Consider the following 18945-nt stretch of genomic DNA (forward strand, 5'->3'; position numbering starts at 1 on the left):
AGCGCCATTCGAAAAGGCGAGTTGGTAATTAGAGCGAATATTCGCTCGTACCCCCGCCCTGCAAACAGGGCGCTGGTAAGGGCTGATGAGCTTCACAGAATCTTATGAAGGAAGTACAGATTGACCTTCGCATGCAGCTAGCGCGCGCTACGCATGATGGGCACCGGAAGCTAGTTTGTGTGACGCGTTCTACGTCACAGGTCACGCAAATCTATCAAATGAGAGCTCAAATGACGTCAGCCCTGACCAGCGTCCTGTTTGCAGGGCGGGGGGGTACGAGCGAAGAGCGAATATTGCCTTATTGATATTCTCGCGCAAGCGCAAGGTGCCAGGCTAGTCTGGTTCCCTGACCTGACAATCCCCCGACGTGAAAACTAGCGCACGTGGATAGTACGCACACGCGAGCATCGCCCTGATGCGAATAACCATAGAGCAAGGAATAGTTATGAATGATGAATAGGGACGTACATCAGATGTATGATATTAAAACAAATTGTAATTCGGGTGGAAAAGAAATCTTCATCTAAGAATGGATTTGGATTGAGATAAATCAATTCCAGTCTTGGCAATTTGGGTAATATTGGCAACGATACCCAGGAAACTCCGAACATAAGGAAATTCCGAGCATAAAAATTCCGAGCATACGGTAATCGGAAGTTGACAATATTGTCAACTTCAGACACCTCGGGGATATAATACCGATAAAACCATGTTTTATTTGCAAAATATTACCCTTTTTAGGCGTTTGCCACGGCGGTTTGTAGAAATTCTCCCCGTACGACGGTTCGTTTCCAATCTTCTTCATGATGTTCAAGTGTTGACATTCGCAGGAGGGATCGTCAAATTGCGGGAACCAGCGGGTCTCCATCGAATTCTGTGGATCTGGCTGTTTACGAAAAGTGCAACAGCCAACAGGAAACTTGGCTGAGGCCCCTGGGAAAAATAGAACACACTACCGACTTGAAAATCCCACACAAACACTATCCAAAGGTGAGTACCGGTATACTTTACTTATTTTCTTGCGCATTTTATGTGTTTTATAAAACTTGTCTCCATCCAAATTTAAAATGATTGCTTCAACTCGATATATGCAACATGTTTGTTCAAATTCAATTTGAGGAAATTGAGCTTTCATTTTATTAGATTTCTCATTGAATGTGTCATCGTTTTCACGAAGGGACAGCGGGCATGTAAACAAGCATAAGGTTTATTCCATTTTCGAGTTTTTGGGATGTCTTTTTGCGCTTGAAGCCCGGTTCATACTCGGCGCGAAAGCGAAAGCGAACGCGAATTTGTGACGACATGGCAAGTATTCGCGCTGCGAATTCGCAAAAGTTGAACACATTACAACTCGGACGAATTTCGCAGCGAATGTTTCATGACGTCAACTTCGCTTCGCATTCGCTTTCGCATGAAGTATGAACCGGGCTCTAAAATATCGCTCACAAGTAACATTCTGACTTGCTTCTAGAAGCAAAACATTGCGTAAGGGGCAGCCATCTCCGTAACTGCATTTTTGCGTGTTCACGAAGAGACACTATTGCCTGTTATGCACAAAACGAACTGATCGGAGTAGCAAGGGCGTAAAAACAGAACAAGTGAGATTTCTGTTTCTACGAAGAGACAGAAATCTTTAGTACATTTCAGATGCGCGCCCTCTCCCTGTGGAAAAACACACTGCACAACTTGTAAAAGTAGCTAACTGGAGTTTTGGTTTTCACGGAGAGACGGGAAAATTTACTGATAATTTACGCTAATTATTAACCACAACTTCAATGATTATGACTAGTAACTAGTAAATTAAGCTCTCTAAGAATCGTTTGGGCGTTTTGTGTACTGCATATAGAGTAGATGCATTGTGGTATATTTTGCAATTTTAAAACAAGGAACCTTCTCTTGCGATTATCGCCAAACTTGTTCTTCATCCGAACTGACATGCCCGGGCGTCGCTTCTTGAAAGTGGTGACGAATCACGGCACGGATATTCATGTCCTTACATTTTGCTTACTCGGAGAAGATCTTCGAGTATTTTGAAAACCATCTGAAGTTGGGTATGTTTAAAAAGATAAGAAAAGAAACTCAACATACCTTTCATTGATGCAGCTGCGAACACAAAACTCATCAGCAAAAAGCTACGGGAATCCATTGCTTTTTTTAAAGAACAAAATGAAGAAAAACTTCCAAATCTTGAACGACTGTGATGACAAAAGCGAATAAATCTCTTCTTCTTTGGTAGCCTCAAAAAGATAAAAGATAAGTAAGCAAGTCGCGTATGGCTACAATAAGGTCCTTGCTTACTCAGCAATTCTATAATTTCGTTTTTGAAGGCAAAATATATTTTTTTATGAATACCGCGATGTTAGTTTAGGCGGCCTGCAGCATTTAGGTACGAAAAAAGGTTACAGTGATGGCAAATACTTGTGGCACCAACAAGACCATTGGATAAAATGACTTCTAGGCGGCTCCCTTCGTGTGTTTTGAGCATTATTGGCGATCCTCGCAAAGTTAAATCAAGCGTCATCATAATGCCTAGTTCTCAGCAACTGCTGATTACAAAGTCCCTTGCCCGTGTTCACAACCGGCAATCGAACGCGGCTTCCACGGTCAACGGCACAGGTATTTCTGCTCATTACCGATGGAATCATCAGTATAGAACAATATGAATGTTTATCGGGTTTGTTTATCCCCCCCCCCCCCAAAAAAAGCTTATCCATGCCAGATAATTAAGGTAAAACAAGAATGGATTCGAGTCCTTCACGAACTTGATTGAGGTACAAAATAATATACTGCGCACCAGTGAGCATTTGCCTCTAATTTACGGTAGACGTGCAGGATAATTATTCCGTATCTGTCCGTCATTATAATGTCCAGTATACCATACAGATATAACCATACCATTCAGACGTGCAGTTTGTGACTAGCATTATACAGTCCGTATAAAAAAGCACAAAATATAACGGAATGCCAAACGTAGAATGTGTAACCAACATAGATGATATAGGTATGGTTTAAAAGATTCACCTTTCCACTTTAAAATGATACATCAAACGTCCCAATCTGATAATGTTTGACAGAGTTATGAGTAATTTTCCAAGAGAGGTCAAATTGACCATGGGACCAAGTTTCTTATTTTCGGTATTGGGAGGAAGGTAGACAAGAAATGTCTTCAGTGAGTAAACACAATTCTAAACACTTTCTTAGAAAATTACTAACAACTCTGTCAAATATTATCAGATTTTGACGTTTGATGTCTCGATTTAGAGTGGAAAGGCTATCTTTTAAACCATACCTATATCATAAAGCAGGGAACAGTATATTAGCCATAATAGTTGGTTTCACATTCTACGTCTGGCATTCCGTTATATTTTGCTTGCATTATACACACTGTATATATAGCTGGATTAGCTGCCGTCTGTGGTAAAGCTTCTACAGGGGGTGCCCCCCAGCGGATGTTCGTGCCCCCCTCCCCCCGCCCCATTTAAAACTTGAATAAGAAAGAAATTACACTGATAATGATGATGCGAGGGATATTGTCTTCGCCTTCCACGCATCCCGGTCTAGCATCAGTGTCCTCAGCTCAGCGGTATCTTGTTGCGCTGCATTCTCTCTCTTCTTCAGCTGGTGGACGTGCGAGAGTCTCCTCCTGCAGGAGTGCCCCTGCTCCTAGCTCCATCGACTGAACTGTTGAAAGACGCCTTTAGTTTCCCCCATGAGTAATGTGTGCACTCCAGGTGCCCCCTCACAAGTTTACCCTATGGGCTCCTTGCGCCAAGAAAAGAGGGCGCCCTTTTCGCTGGTGGACGCGCACCGTTCCTTGTGTGTGACACATGTCCACCAAGGGATTTGTAATATGTATGTACACGACACGCAGTGGCAGCGCTTCGCGGCAAAATATTGCAGTCAGGCAAGATGGCGTCGTTCTGTCACCCCCAACTGTACTTTATTTGCCGATGAGGGGGAACTTGTGAACAGAGTGGGTACATCAAAGTTTTGTCAAACCACTGCTTGTAAATAAACTCATCATTTTCAATGTTAAAACAATTTCAAACTTAATTCAGGCGCAGCGCCGAAAGTGAAAGTTGGGAGGCCTTGCCAGGCGCGGATCCAGAGAGAGGGGGGTCACCCCCCCCCCCCCAGCTCTGTCCCAAAAAAATCATACAAATTCCTAAAAAATAAGTCGAACCCCCCCCCCCCCCCCCCCCCCCCCCCCCCCCCCCCCCCCCCCCCCCCCCCCCCCCCCTGTGACACCCCACAAAAAAATTATACTGGTATAATGTCCGCCTGTTCAAAATACGGTACACCATTCAGTAATCTAGTGTTAATAATCGTCGAATTTGAACAGCGCCCCCTATTGAAATAAGTCCCCAGGACTTACTTTATTTCCAACCTCGTTTACAATAGTAAGCCCTTGATAGAAAGCGCTCTTCATGTATCCTGATTCGATACCGCAATACAGCGCAATTGGCTAGTAGTGGTTTTATATCGTGTACTTGGTGTTGTTAACGTGCAGTACGTGTTTTCACGTTAATTGTAATTATAATAAATAAACAATAATAACTGTATTTATATAGCGCCTTTTGCCAGAGGATACAAAGCGCTGGGGGAGAATGCAACCAAAGACGGGTACATGAAGTTAATGAACATATTATGAGACCCATTATGTAGCACCGTTATGCTATAGGTGCTGCGGCGCATAATTGCTGCCACTGCCAGAAACACCGGGGCAAACATGCTTTAACCACATAACACAACACACGGGACCTACGACTTTACGTCGAGGACGAAGCTCAAGAGCACAAGCACCATGTTCCCACGGTCAGGATTCGAACCCTTGTACCTCGGCACACGAGTCGAACACCGTAACCATTGGACCACAGCGCCCCACGCCTGTCTCAAAACACTGTTTCCTTTCCAATTTTCTCTATATTAATATGAAATATGATACTGCATATTGGTGGGATAAGATTGTAAATTTTTTATTTCAAAAACAATCGTGTTTTCGTAACTCACAGCTCGACGAATTGATTTTGTTTATACCCCAGACACCGCATACAAAAACAAACGTTAATGTAACGTGCAGGCAGGCACTAGACTATTCCTCATTTGCATACTTGTTCAAAAATTGTGCACATGCAAATAATCCAATACCAGGGTGAGAGAGCACTGAGGACGAGGTTGTCGCGGCGTGACTTTTTATAATTGGAGTGATCTCCAAGCCTGCACTTTCATTTTTTGTATTGATATGTGGCTTAAAAACATTAGGGTCTTCACAAATTTTGAATTGTTCATCACAGCAGACTGGTATTACTTTGGAATAACTTGTATTTTATTGCTTTCGTTTCTATACTCGCAAGTTTTAAAAATGAAACGTTTGCCTCGCTTTCACTTTAATATGGCCGTTTGTGAAGAAAATCTAATCTTTACGTTCATTAACTGCTGCGCTTTTGTAGCCTATCCCAGTTGCAAATTTCCCTTACAAAAACTCAACTGTAAACATATCAACACCTGAATCAATGTTGAATACCGTAACAAAAGGCCTTTAAAAAAAACCTCAGTTATTTCCTGGGAAATTAGATAATCAATTCCTTCGAACGAGAGACTATTTTTGACGCGTCGCACAGTTGCCCCGTATAGATACGGTGTAGTCGCTATAAGCTGTTCAAGCCAAAATCCAAATCAATATGACATCAACGTGATCAAGTGAACCTTGGGAATTACGTAACACTTCTGACGTCACCATCATTGATGCGGACCACTGCACCCCATTGCCCCATGGAGCTACATGTATATGAGCCATGGTGTTTATAGCTCCATGATTGCCCCCACACAATGCCCATGCACAGCAGAGACGTCCATTGATCCACATTGAAATATTCCTTTTGCCATTTCTTTTTGAAGCAACCAGATTCATAGTGTCACAGTCCATCCCGCTCAGAGGCTTTGGCAGAACTGCTTTTGTCTTATTCTTGCCTGCTGCTTGAAGATCTGTTTCAATATTTCAGAGAAAGATTTCAAGGCCGTCTTGTCTCAGAATGTTCAAGGAATTAAGTCGTGGAAGCGCCGATGTGGATTGGTGCGAGGACAATTATTCCATCTCTCCATTCATCGCGGAATTCTACAACACGGTATGTAAACAGCTACAGGTCACCCTGTATACTGAAACAAGTGGACAGGATTTCTGTGATTGAGTTTGTTTTATTTTCTTTAAAAGAAAAGAAGAGGAACGCCTTTTTAAGTAAATTGAAGTGAGAAAATTAGCCTCATGTGCGTGTCGTTACGCGTTGGATCAATGGGAAGAAGTATTTGTTTTTCCCGCCAGCACATAATGCCGAGATGCTGTGACCGTGACAACCATGCAGCAAGCAAACATGTGCGTCATTGAATGTCGGGCTGCCTAATTCAGTAATTCAATTGTGTTCAAAACCGAATTTGACTCTTAATAATTATTTTAGAATATATGTGTATGCCTAGGCCTAACTGATTTTTTTTTGTTATTTTTTACTCGGGGAAAGTTGGGATACTGTGGACATTTTCAGTAACATTATTATTGGAAAATTCTCGGGACTTCTCATTGCAGTAGGCCTAAAAGCGGGAGGGGATATTGTGAGATTTGTTTTTGTTTCGATTTTTTTAAAATATAATGTACATGCATATCTTTTCAGGGTCTACAGCCCATGCATTATAGTTCTTTCCTGGCTGGTGATTGGTTTCACAATTCCTGCCATTCATGTAACTTCTTCATCATCCTTTGAGACCGCACCAGTTTAAAATTAAATTCAATTTGAAATATTCTTTAGAATTCTTACAAAAACTGGTGATGCCTCTAGTCGAAGCCTATAGATAGACACTAGCTGACATCGTAAAACAATAACCACAGTTTCTCAACCTAATCACGGATCCTACACACAAGGATTAACGACTCGGCCCAACTCCTGGTTAGACGCGTGATGACGGCCTGTACTGGTGGCAAATACCATGAATATTTTTCAACAAAGACCACTGCGCGCGGAGGCTTTCAGATTTGCAAGGCTCTTCGCCCGATCTGGCCTCGAAGTCTGTCATACCAGCGAATTATATTTTTGAATATTCATGAGTCTACGTTTTTGGTCTTTATTATTGAATTCTGATAAGTGATAACTACATAACCATGGTAATGCCGAACACAATATCTTTAGCTTTAAGATGAACAATGAAATGTCGCTTTTGTTTCATCGGTTCGGCATCCTATCTCTCTAAAACTTTTTAATAAAAGCCTAATTAAAAACGAAATTTGGGTAAACGGTGTTCTTCTCGAAATTTGACGTTTATTCCCGAGTAAATACTTCATCTATGACGACAAAAACTGCACAATACCATCTGTTATATCCTGAAGTATTTATTTTTAAAAATAATTTGGAACAATTATATCTTAAATAAGAAGTACTTTTACTTACTAGTTTTATGAATATTTCCGTTTTAGATGTCGTGCAAAAACCCAACACAATGGCACATTATGGAAAAGTCGCGATTACGCGCCAACGGGTATTAATGCCCGTTATCACGCGTCTAACCAATAAAGGCAAGTCCACTGAGTGCATTTTGTACTAGAGCTCAGAAAAGTCGTTTATCCTGGTGTCTATGATCCGTGACCTAATGATCTCCTTGTCTATCCTCTAGATCAGCAACGCCTTCTTCTTCGTGTTCCCGCCCATGATGTGGGCACTCTTCAAGGATTACGCCCATCGCATCAACCCCTCCATCAACCTAATGTGGGTGTTAATGATGCTGGTAGGGGCGTGCTCCGCCTACTTTCACTGTACCCTGAGTCTTGTGGGGCAGTTGCTTGACGAGGTCTCCATCTTGTGGGCTTTCTCCCTGGGGGCGGGACTCTGGTTTCCAAGGAGATATTATCCAAGAATTTTGAAGGGAGATAGGTATACGATAACTATTTCATGTGGTGGATTTTTTGTTTTTAGTCGGGGAGATGCAATGCGATACATTCAATCGTTTTATAAGTGTCCTTTATTGGTCTATTGGCTTTAAATCGTAAGGTCTCGTTGATAATCCCAGACCGATTTAATGGAATCGTCAGGTGTCGCAGATAATCTCAGACTGCAAATAATGCTATGTCCATGGATCTTTCCTTGAATGCCACATAATATTATGTTCTGTTGGGGGGGGGGGGTTGATTGTCAGTCGTATGAGTATCACCTGTTATCCACTGAGCCAAGTGCCCTATGTCTAACTCATGCAGATACATGCATGCAAGCCGCGCGCCAGCCAATTGGAGTCGACTTTACTAAATCGTGACGTCATATCATTCCCAAATCAGGACTAATGGTTTGATTGGTCAATTCCAATGCAGTGTTTTATAATACAAAAACAGCCGGGCGCATATCGCATAACATGATACAGAGTGCGTGACAGTTTTTTTTATCCAAGTCTATGACGCGCAACGGGTGAATGAGACTCGATATAGAAAGTGCCCGCTGATTGGTCGAAATTTAATGGTCAAGATGCGGTTATCTTGCATAATTAATCAGCGAATCTGCTCAAATGTAATAGAGACCATAGCGAAAGACTCGATTGTCAGAGGCCATTTCAGAAAACCTGAACCGAAGGGCAAGCAATGTAATGGCATTCCAAAAAGTCATAATTATAAGAGCCGGGGAATTACTTAGGCCCTATAACTTTGAAAGATATTTGACTCGCCACATTCATCGTTCTTTTCTTTCAGGAGGCGTTTCCGTATCTTTGTCTTCATATTGATGTTGTGTGGGACGATGCTTGCCTTCATCAAACCCTGGCTTAACTCGTTCCTCCTATTGGCGTTTGTAGTACCTGGTTTCTGGACAGCTTATCTGGAACTCAGAAGGCAAGTTGAGGGACAAGACATTAAAAAACGATTCAAAGATGAAAAGGGTACAATATTCCGTTTTAGAATCTGTAACTGAGTCTATCATGGACAAACTGTCTTGAACGAATTCGGCGATCGCGCGTGTCGCACGTGTTCTCGCCTCGCCCCGCCCTTTGGTGTTCTGACCAATCACAGCCAATATTTATGCCCGACAAAGTGTTCGCAAAAGTTCGATAAGAATGCACGCGCGCGCGTATGACTCACCCTGCCATGTGGTAATTGGATGCAGTTATTGCCACGTGCATAGTGGGCGGGGCTTACTGGGCGCGCGTGTTGAAAACTATAGATAATCACTCGACGCATGCTTTAAATTTGTTTCCAGGGTGCAGAGTCATCAGCGAGTTACCACTCTATTTCGCACGGCTTCTGTCCTGTGGATTGTCTCCATCTCCTGCTGGGTAGCTGACCGTACTCTCTGCGACTTCTGGCTCTTCGTGTCGTTCCCCTACCTCCACAGTTTCTGGCACGTGTTTATCCTTCTTGCTTGCTACTATTCCGTGGTTCTTTATGCCTACTTCGATGCGACCAGTGAATGGGCGGAGATGGGGCCTGTCTTGCGATACTGGCCCAATGACTCTCACACCAAGTTTGGCGTGCCGTATGTTGCTCTTAAGAGCAACCCGTACAGTGATGAGAATATGAACAAGATCTTTTAGCAGGCCTTTTTGAGAAGCCATCTCGAGCAACCCATTGTTGGCTTCGAATATATGATTCTTTTCTTCTACGAAGAAACCTGAAAATTTAAAATACATCATTTGAACCAAGAAATCAGGGCACATCAAATGCAACAATTGAAGTTCCGGAGAATTTTTTAATGCAAACTTCTGAAAACTTACAATTTCAACAGTTTTCAAATTCTTCATTTACTCTCAAAACAAACATGTTCATAAACTACTTGTAGTCAAACCATTAACGTGTAACATTTATGCAAAAAAATTGATTTAATTTCAAAGGCAAGCAGAAACTTATATTTATATAAGTGAGACTTAGGGCAGGGCGGGGCAGCGTGGTGGGCCAGGGGGTGGGGCAGGGGCTGGGAGGGGGCTGGGCGGGGCAGGGGCTGGGCGGGGCAGGGACAATTTATACAAAACTGCACCAGTCTAGCTTTGTGTTGGAATACAAAATGATATTAAAGGTAGTTATCTTGAGTTGATTATAATTTCTCATTGCATCTTTCAGTATATAAATTGTAAATATAATTTTTTTTTACTATTTGTCACATCTTTGTCAAGGACCTAGAAAAATGATTTCCTTAACACTGCCACTCTATTTGGCGTACTAATTTGTTTCATATGGTGCTGTTTATGTTACACATTCTTCAAAACCAATGTGCTCCAACAAATCGTTTCAAACGTTTAGCAGACTGAAATTGTTTCAGCAAAAACAACATTGCATTGAATAAAATTGTAGAAACATATTTTTTTGCCCGGAGTTTTTCCTCACTTTTGTTTGTCTTGTTGTAAAATCACCATTCTTTTATCTTAAAATAGGTAACCATAGCCACGCCCTTCGCATTGCCACTGAAGTCATTGTCGGTGACCTGCAGGTCACGGCAGGTCAGGGTGCAAAGGTCGCTGAGGTCGATAGCCTTGGCCTCCTGTTGTTTGTCAGTCGAGTAAATCTTGAGGAGTACCCCCGGCCCAGCGTTGCTTTGTATCTTGCAGTTGCTGATCTTCACTAAAGTTTTGCTTTTCGGAACGTTTCGCTCTAGCTGTTGTGGGGACTGTAGTGAAATAATAATTTTAAAAAAATTAAGAAACATAAACAGGTCCAGTTTTATAAAAGGGAGTAAAAAGTGGGAGGGGTTAAAGAAAATTGGGTGGGGGAACTTAATTTTAGAAATGTTTGCGGGCATAAAGGGCTTCTCTATATAACTACAATCGTCTTGAGTTGGAATCGAACCACCTTTCTGCCCTTGCAAGTGCATAAAAGAGGCAATAATTACATCAATGCGGACTCCGCACGTATCCTCGGCAAGTGCTGCTTCGTCTGTCTTTCCACAGTCGTGGATATAGCAGGAGTGCATGTTGAGCATTGAGCCTTGGTGTGCACTTACGCCAGGAGCCTGCTTTGATAATGGGATTGAAATCACAGACCAAGCCGAAATATGTGCACTCTCACTAAAACCTACTGAATACAATCAAGCATTTGTTTAAAGGTAAAGTCCATCATTTGTAATTTGTGCATTTTGTTTGTTTGAAGCAACAAAAATGCTCAATATCTGAAGAAGGATGCGGAACAACCAATCTGATAAAGTTTCAGCTCAGCTTCAGCTGCATTTTTCGAGAAAAACAACATTCTAGGATCTCAATTCAAATCAAATGGTGCTGAATCATGTTTTGAATTGGGCCTGAATCCAGCGTCCGAGACACGTTCTCACTGAGTCGATTGCAGCTATGCGATGTCGCGCGCTGATCCGACGAATTATAGCAACCTGAACATTTTGGCTGAATACTGATGGGTCTACCATGGGAAAAACAGAGGAGCTCAAATTTGTACTATTTTCAAGGCTGATTTTCAGAAAATGTTGTATATTGTGGAGTGTTTGAATAATAAATTTTGTGAGATTTTTTGAAAAACCGGAATTCCGGTTAAAACTGGAAAAGTAGCATCTCTGCGCTACTTAAAAGACAATTTTTTATGAACATAAAAACACTTCCAATTTTTAGACATGAATTAACTTTGAATTTTACCTGTGCACCGGAGATTTCACAGCCTTGAATATCCAGTTTGGAGAAGTTCACCATCACCCCTGTCGAACTGCAGAGAAAGCGGCAGTTCACGAGCCGGGTTGAACTTGACGGCCCACCGACCTCTAAGACTCCCCTAAAGTGGGCGGAGTCACTCTCATCAATAAAGGTGAGATTGCTGATGGTCACATGGTCACCGTAGCAACGGACAAACAGGTCATCTTCAGGATCTCGGCATTTGCTGATGATGATGACGTTTTCTGGACCACCAACACCTACAAATAAAACAAACATGAAATCTTCAGTATAACGAGAAATATCGACTTAAGAGGGATTCTAACCTTTAACCTACAGAGCACAGTACAGTGTATAGGGACATGCAAAACAAATACAGGTTGAGTAAAAAAAAAAAAAAAAAAAAAAAAAAGGTTGGGACCAATGTTTTAGTGAAGTTCTACATGTAGCACTTTCAAAATCTAGGATAAGAAAGCCCAATTCATAAGCTTTCTTTTTGAATCATTCAAATCACTTATGTACTTTTCAAATTAACACAACCAACCAAAAAGTAAGTGTTCTTTTAGCAAAACGAAAACAAATCACATAGAGATGTGTGTGAATTGTTTTGCTGAAAGAACGCACACCTTTTTGTGATCCGTGGGCAGAACTGTAAAACGGTGGTTGTGTTTAAAATTCCGTAACTTGAAAAGTACAAGAGTGATTTGAATGATTCTTGACTAAAAGAAAGCTCATGAATTCAATTGGGCTTTCATATCCTAGATTTTGAAAGGGCTGCATGATTAAATGCAAAACTTCACTAAAACAACAGTCCTGACATTTGGGTTTGGTTTTTTTACTCACCCTGTATAAAAGTAAAAGAATTTGGACAATTTGCTGATGACTACTGCCATAGATCTAACTCCTCCCACAGCCATCACCAAATTAAAACACCGACAAGAATGACCAAACTAAATGGTGAATTTTGCCTGTTTCGATTGCACAAATGAAAATTTGACTTCATATATGGAATGAGATGAGGTGCAGCATACAGAACACTAAAGGCAGGCGTGCAACTGGAAATTTAGGAAAAACGAGGCAACTCTAAACCACAGAAGACTTCGTACAGTGTTTTTCAATTTCAATGGCATTCACGAGAAGTAAAACACGAGGAACTCAGCAGATCCGAGGAAAAGTTGCATGCCTGTAAAGGTTACAAAAGATGAAAATGTTTTGAAAAGAAACAAGCCAAGAATGAAAAGGAATTCAGAAAAAAGAATGTTGTGGCACCTCGTATTGTGACTGAATGCTCGATATTAGTCAAGCCCTCTCCAGGGTACGTGCCAGGTAGGATGAGGATGATGTCGTTGTCATAGCAACAAGCCACAGCTGATGCGGGCGTGGAATGGGTCTGCAAGACAGTTTCCTCAGGCAGCCGAAGGTTCTAAGATAAATGAAATTTACTTTTTATTCCACAAAATGTTTGACAAGAATGGAAGTCAGATTATAAAAAAAAAAAAAAAAATTTGTTACCCAACTGTAAACAGGGTGGATAAAAAAAAAAACGAAATCGAGATATTATTGCTAATTGGAACAGAAGCAGGGCACATGTGAATCAAAGGGAGATATCCTCTGTTAGGGTTGAATCTCCTCTTTAAAATGACACCCTGATCATGTCATTACAATCACGGTTGACTGAGCAGTGACCAATTTTATGAAAGGGTCTATTTAGAGAGTTGCGCCAGTTTTCAATTGTGGTTAGTGGTGTCATTAATGTCACAGAGTGAAAGGCTATGGTTGCCAATCAAGGCAGGTGGGGGAAAAAAGAGATTTCACCATGAAAAGTGGTGTAACTCTCTAAATCTGGTCTCTAAACTTGGTCACTGCTCAGTCAACCGTGAATGTAATGACATGATCAGGGTGTCATTTTCAAGAGGAGATTCAACCCTAACAGAGGATATCTCCCTTTGATTCACATGTGCCCTACTTCTGTTCCAATAAGCAATAATATCTCGGTTTAGTTTTTTTTTTATCCACCCGGTAAAGCACAAAAACCTCAATTAAAACTTAAAAATATTAAAATGCACTTGCATATTTTTTTTTAATCCAGAAAGGTTTGCAATACCGACCTGTATCATTCTAAGAGTAATTTTCTCAGCGACAATGTGTGTGACAGGTTCATTATGACGTCGCGGTTGTCGGATCGCTAAGGCCGTGCTTTTCTTATGTCCAAGCCTCTTCCTCGGGATCTCCATCAGGTGCCTGGAATTTGTCAACAAAATTGGTCAGTCTCTTCAAGGTGTTCCAGTGTACCAACACCACCACCCACCCTCAAAAAAAAAGGAGAAAACTTTCTACCCGGCAGGCCAAAATGAATGCCATGGTCCGTGTTAACTGTGTTTGACTCATGTACAATGGTACGTGGGTTTGAACCCTGCCAGGAACATGGTGTCTGTGTCCTTGGGCAAGACACTTCACTACAATTGCCTCTCTCCACCCAGGAGTATGAATAGGTACCTATGAGGGAAGGGGACGGAATGTGTGCTGAAATCGGCTGCCACATAGTCTCTTGGGCCTGATGCATGGGGTTAATAATCGTAAAGCACTTTGAGATTGTTGATACAATGGAAACCGCTACATAAGCATTACAATTTATTTTATTTCAGTGTGAAGCGTATTTGTTAAAAGGGTTACAGCAAACTTCACAATGAAACTTCAATTGATGACATTATGAAAGTTCCTTCGTTTTTACTTTCGCTTGAAGTATGGAACAGCCTTTAGGCAAAAAAAAAAAAACCATTGACCATCTTCCTTACCTCATTACAGGGTTCTCCATCATTTCCAAAGTGTCTTCAAGAAGCTCGAGATCTTTCCACAATCTTGAGATCTCAAACACTTCCAATTCAGGAAACCTCTTCTCCAGAGCGTCACTGTCCTCCTTGTCATTGATCTTGGACACTTTATCACCTTGATTTTTGTCACTCGTCTGGTCTTCATCTTTGGAACTATATTGCTCCCCGTTACAAAACTTGTCATGGTCATTGTCTTTATCTTTGTCACTGTCCACATCCACATTGACAACGTTAGTGTCACTGTCCATGGGAATGTCCTGGTCTTGTACCTTGGCACCATTGTCTTGAGTGTCCCTGACCTTATCTTTGTCACTGTCTTTATCTTTGTCACTGTCTGCGACCACATTGACAAGGTTTGTGTCACTGTCCATGGGAATGTCCTGCTCTTGTGCCAGGGCCTCACTGTCTTCAATGTCACTGTCCTTAACTTTATCAAGGTGACATTTCTTGTCATCATCCTCCTGATTGTCACAACGGTCTTTGCCAATGTCCTTGTCATTGTTTTCACCTGTTTCTTTGTCTTTGTCACAGCCGTTGTCAATGTCCCCGTCACTGTCTGTATCAGTGTAATCGTACTCGTCATATTTTTCGATGTAGTCCTGTTTCTTGCGGAGTTGTCGGTACTTTGTCTGGTAATCGGTTATGATATTCTGGTACTTCAGAGCTAATCCCGGTGAGACATTTTTCTCCATGACGTCAAAATATCTGAAAAGAGTCAAAATTGAATCACCCTTCAGAAATACAACTAGAAACTGCACCGAACATTTGCCTAACTCAGAAGTATTTGTATCCATTAATGATAACCCTGCACAATCATGTTTAGGTTTTTTAGTTTTTGTAAAAACTTTTAGCAATCCATGTTTTCATAAATATCATAATCTCACAAGGACTGCATCTGTGAGGGGCCAATGTTTCATGAACAAGAACTCCGGTTTGAAATTTGGTTCGAATAAACAGTGTTGTAATAAGGAACTTACAGTTTCAATCTGGGTTCAAGGTGACGGTTGGCGAACTTGTCCACTGCATACATGAAGTTGCTGACGTCACTCAGACGCCATATGTAGTTGAAGAAAAACCTATAACAGGTGAGAAGGCATCAATCAAAAAAATCAAAAGCAAATCTTCACCAGATCTGATTTTAAAATCCTGGCAACAAATGACAAAGCTTTATGTTATACAACTTTTTCTCTTCAACGTGTGCAACTCCAAGGGTTTCTCAAAAATATTTAAGTGGGGATTTCCCCCTCCTCGTAAACTGTAATTTCTTGATTGCCTTTTCTTGACGTGTTTCTTCGGGATATGAGCCATGCATTAATTTTTTTTTTTTTTGTAGGAATCAATGGATTCTGAAAACAATTCGCAATAGTGAAAAACTGGGATGGTTTTGATTGATGACCAAGTTGAGATTGTCAAGTTATGTAAAGTGAATGTTCAGTACCTCGTATGCTCAATAACCAAAGCTGCCTCATCTATGTCGCCAGAGTCATCATGGACTGGGAACAACTCTATTACATTCACCTTGTAGTCATTGTCCTGTGAAGGAAATCCTCTTCATTAACGGTTCAAATTACAACTTTATAATTTTAGCGTTTTAATCACTGTAAGTCAAACTTTGCAATATGACGTTTTTCATTTACATAAAAGGGAAGAATGGTTTAAAGGGAAAATACAACATTTGCAAACATTAAAAAATAAAACAACCAAATCATTTTGAAATACCTTGCTGGACTGTTAGTGAATGACAGTGTAAAGCATCCTGTAAAATCATGGCACCTGGTATACTGTCATTTTCAAGAAAAGTGGTATTTTTGTATCAATTTCCAACGCTGATCGGCCGATCAGCGTTGGAAACAACTGGCTTTTTTTTCAAATACTGGCCTCAATTGACCATCGCACTTGTTTGCAATCGATTACAAACCTATGAACGGGTACGAGCCAGGTAGACTGGTTCCCTGACCTTACAATTCCCCAATGTATGTAAACTGCTCTGTTTCTTCTTATTATGGAGTCAGGGAACCAGACTACAGGAAAATGATCGTTTTTCTTGGTTTTTATAGCATTTTCGAACCCAAAATCTCAAAAAAGTCAGTGTAACTATATTTGCTATATATTTCCAACCCCCCAATTCCATCCATTTCTGAAAATTGCATCAAAAGCAAATGATGTATATTCCCTTTAAGTTGCCATGAGTATGCAGGCAAAATGGTCTGTTTGTTTGTTTCTTTCTTTATCTGTTTATTAGTTATCACCTTGAGGTAAGAGATGACTTGTTCTTCAGTTGCCGTACTGCATGAAGGTCCTGGGAGACAACAGAATGGCTCGACCATCTCAACTGTCATCATGATGGGAAAGGACTCACGATATAATTCATGCATCTGAATAGGAACAAAAAAAATATTAAAAATCGTACACCAATTATATGTAGGGGCCTACATGTTTTGAATACTGTTTTGAACAGGTGTATATCCAGTTAGCAGAAGTCGGAAAGCACAATTCTGAAACTTTTTTGGGGGGGGCGAGAACCTTATCTCAGAAAAAGTTTTGACCCCTTTATGTTTTTTAAGAGAGAATATTATTTTTGGAATTAGGGAAATTAAAAAAATAAGGGGGGGGGGGGCAATTTTGGAAATTGTTCTGGGGAAAGTCAGACAAATAAATTTTTATTTACAGCCACATTCCAGGTAAGACTGTTAACAAAAATATAGCAAATTATGGATAAGGCCAATCAACATTGATCTTTAGGTTTTCATCACCGCCCACCTCAATTTTCACTCCTGCCCCCATTTTTTTTATATTTTATATTTTTTCTGGAAGTGTGTTTTTCCCTTAAAAAAAGGTGTATTTTCCAGGCAAGTTCACCAAATCCACAGGCATTGTCGCACTGACTTGCACGGACATTGTGCACGACAAACTGAACATATCGCGAATTCATAGTGCTAATGCATACGTCATCGTATAGTCGGGAAACATGACAAGTCGATGTGGTATTGATACAACACTCTAGCATCATACAGTTAGCGTGTGTTGTACAGTATGAACTCTTGAGTCGTGGTCGTAAAGTTTATAAAGTTCAAAGTTTGACATCTAGCTGGCAAGGCTAGGCCAATTGTTGCATTGTTTGTTTGAACACTCAGTCAGCTGTTAACCTAGTCTGCTATAAACTGTGAGGTTCATTAACCTATCTCAGTAAATTCTAGACACAGACCCTAGGTCAAACAGCGGAGTGGTAGGGGCCTACTTAATATTAAGTAGTTTTCATGTTTGTTGGGTCTTCTTTTAGGTTTATCTGACGTTGTCCCCTCAATCACTTTGAATGGGAATAGGCCGAAAAAAGTTCTGCTTAAGTTGCCCTACCTACCCTATTTCTGACAGCCCCTACCCTAAATTTTTTTATGAGAAAAATGAGAAGAAAAAAAAACAAAACCATCAATTTCTACCTTTTACCCTTGACTACACGCAGACGTCAGTCGTCTCCATATTATCGTACACAAAAAAATTGGCAAAAAAAAATTCCCTACCTACCTACCCCAGTTTCAAATGCCATGCAGGCCTAATTGTAAGTGCAGCAGAACTATGTTTTTTTTGCCTTAATGTGAAGTAGTGGAAATTCCCCTCCAGACTGATTTGTTTCAATCTTGAGTGACGGATGAAAACCTAAAAATCAATATTGAATGACCTAGCCTAACTAGAAATTGCATTCCTCTATCCTTTCCCCTCTGCTTACTAATTTAATCATCATTTAAACATATAATAATATTATATCCATGGGAAATGCTACCTGCACCAGTACATCACAAGCCAGATCAACGGATCGCCATACAGCCTGATGCCCCTTCAACTCCGATGTCTCTTCTTCAACATAGTAAGCGAAGGTTCGCTGGATTTCATACTGGAACTCTCTGCCAGACTGTACAATCTTCAAGATGCCGTCACGTCGATCTTCGTAGCTCAGACTTGCGAAATCAAAGACTTGGGGCATCCTCAAGGCTGGAAGTTTGAAGTCGTCGTCCATGCCACTCGGGTCATCTTCGTTTACACGGGGAGCTTGTGGAGAATTCTTACCAACATTGTCCACGACACGAGGATCTTGCACCACGTCGAATGTGTTGACACTTTGAAGTTCCCGCGGTATGCTTGACGGTGTTTCAACCGTTTCTTTACCATTCTTCGTGTCTAGAGAATCATCAGAACACGACGCATCTGAGCTGTGATGGATCTTCTGTTTCTTCGCTGGAATGTCATCCAGATCTTTGCCGTCATTTGAGGTCAAAATTTCAGACATGTCGGAGGACATTTTTGACAGTTTTATAAAAATCAACAACCGCGCGCCGTATATGACAGCGCACCACGTGGTATTGTCATATCGTTCGAGGGACGAAAGAGGGCGCCCTATCAAATTAACGGTGGGGAAAAATAAAAATGCAAAATTGATTACTAGTGTGGAATACGATTAGGCCTACATAAATTATACATGTACTTGCATGTGGTCTACAAAGAGGCAGCAAGTTGTACC

The 18945-nt window shown here is 41.1% G+C and overlaps 2 protein-coding genes across 3 annotated transcripts; one reads left to right on the forward strand and one right to left on the reverse strand.

Moving 5' to 3' along the window:
• Positions 1–5707: 5707 nt before the first annotated feature.
• Positions 5708–10313, forward strand: LOC119738789 (alkaline ceramidase 2-like). The gene is made up of 4 exons (XM_038213750.1): positions 5708–6125; positions 7657–7913; positions 8717–8854; positions 9219–10313. Exons 1-4 carry the CDS (start codon positions 6033–6035, stop codon positions 9550–9552), a joined length of 822 nt encoding a protein of 273 aa, XP_038069678.1. The 5' UTR covers positions 5708–6032; the 3' UTR covers positions 9553–10313.
• Positions 9688–18795, reverse strand: LOC119738788 (SHC SH2 domain-binding protein 1-like). Of its 2 annotated transcripts, XM_038213748.1 has the most exons (10): positions 18211–18794; positions 16682–16807; positions 15871–15965; positions 15410–15508; positions 14397–15137; positions 13710–13842; positions 12871–13024; positions 11590–11861; positions 10842–10961; positions 9688–10619 (listed from the first exon to the last, which is right to left on the reverse strand). In XM_038213748.1, the coding sequence occupies exons 1-10, from the start codon at positions 18724–18726 to the stop codon at positions 10362–10364; spliced, it is 2514 nt and encodes an 837-aa protein (XP_038069676.1). In that variant the 5' UTR covers positions 18727–18794; the 3' UTR covers positions 9688–10361. The 2 variants fall into 2 exon arrangements, with proteins under 2 accessions (XP_038069676.1, XP_038069677.1); XM_038213749.1 differs by lacking the exon at positions 10842–10961 and having other exon boundaries at positions 18211–18795.
• Between the last annotated feature and the right edge of the window lie 150 nt (positions 18796–18945).

Source organism: Patiria miniata, unplaced genomic scaffold, assembly GCF_015706575.1.
Source record: "Patiria miniata isolate m_02_andy unplaced genomic scaffold, ASM1570657v1 HiC_scaffold_3, whole genome shotgun sequence".
NCBI classification, from domain to species: Eukaryota; Metazoa; Echinodermata; class Asteroidea; order Valvatida; family Asterinidae; genus Patiria; species Patiria miniata.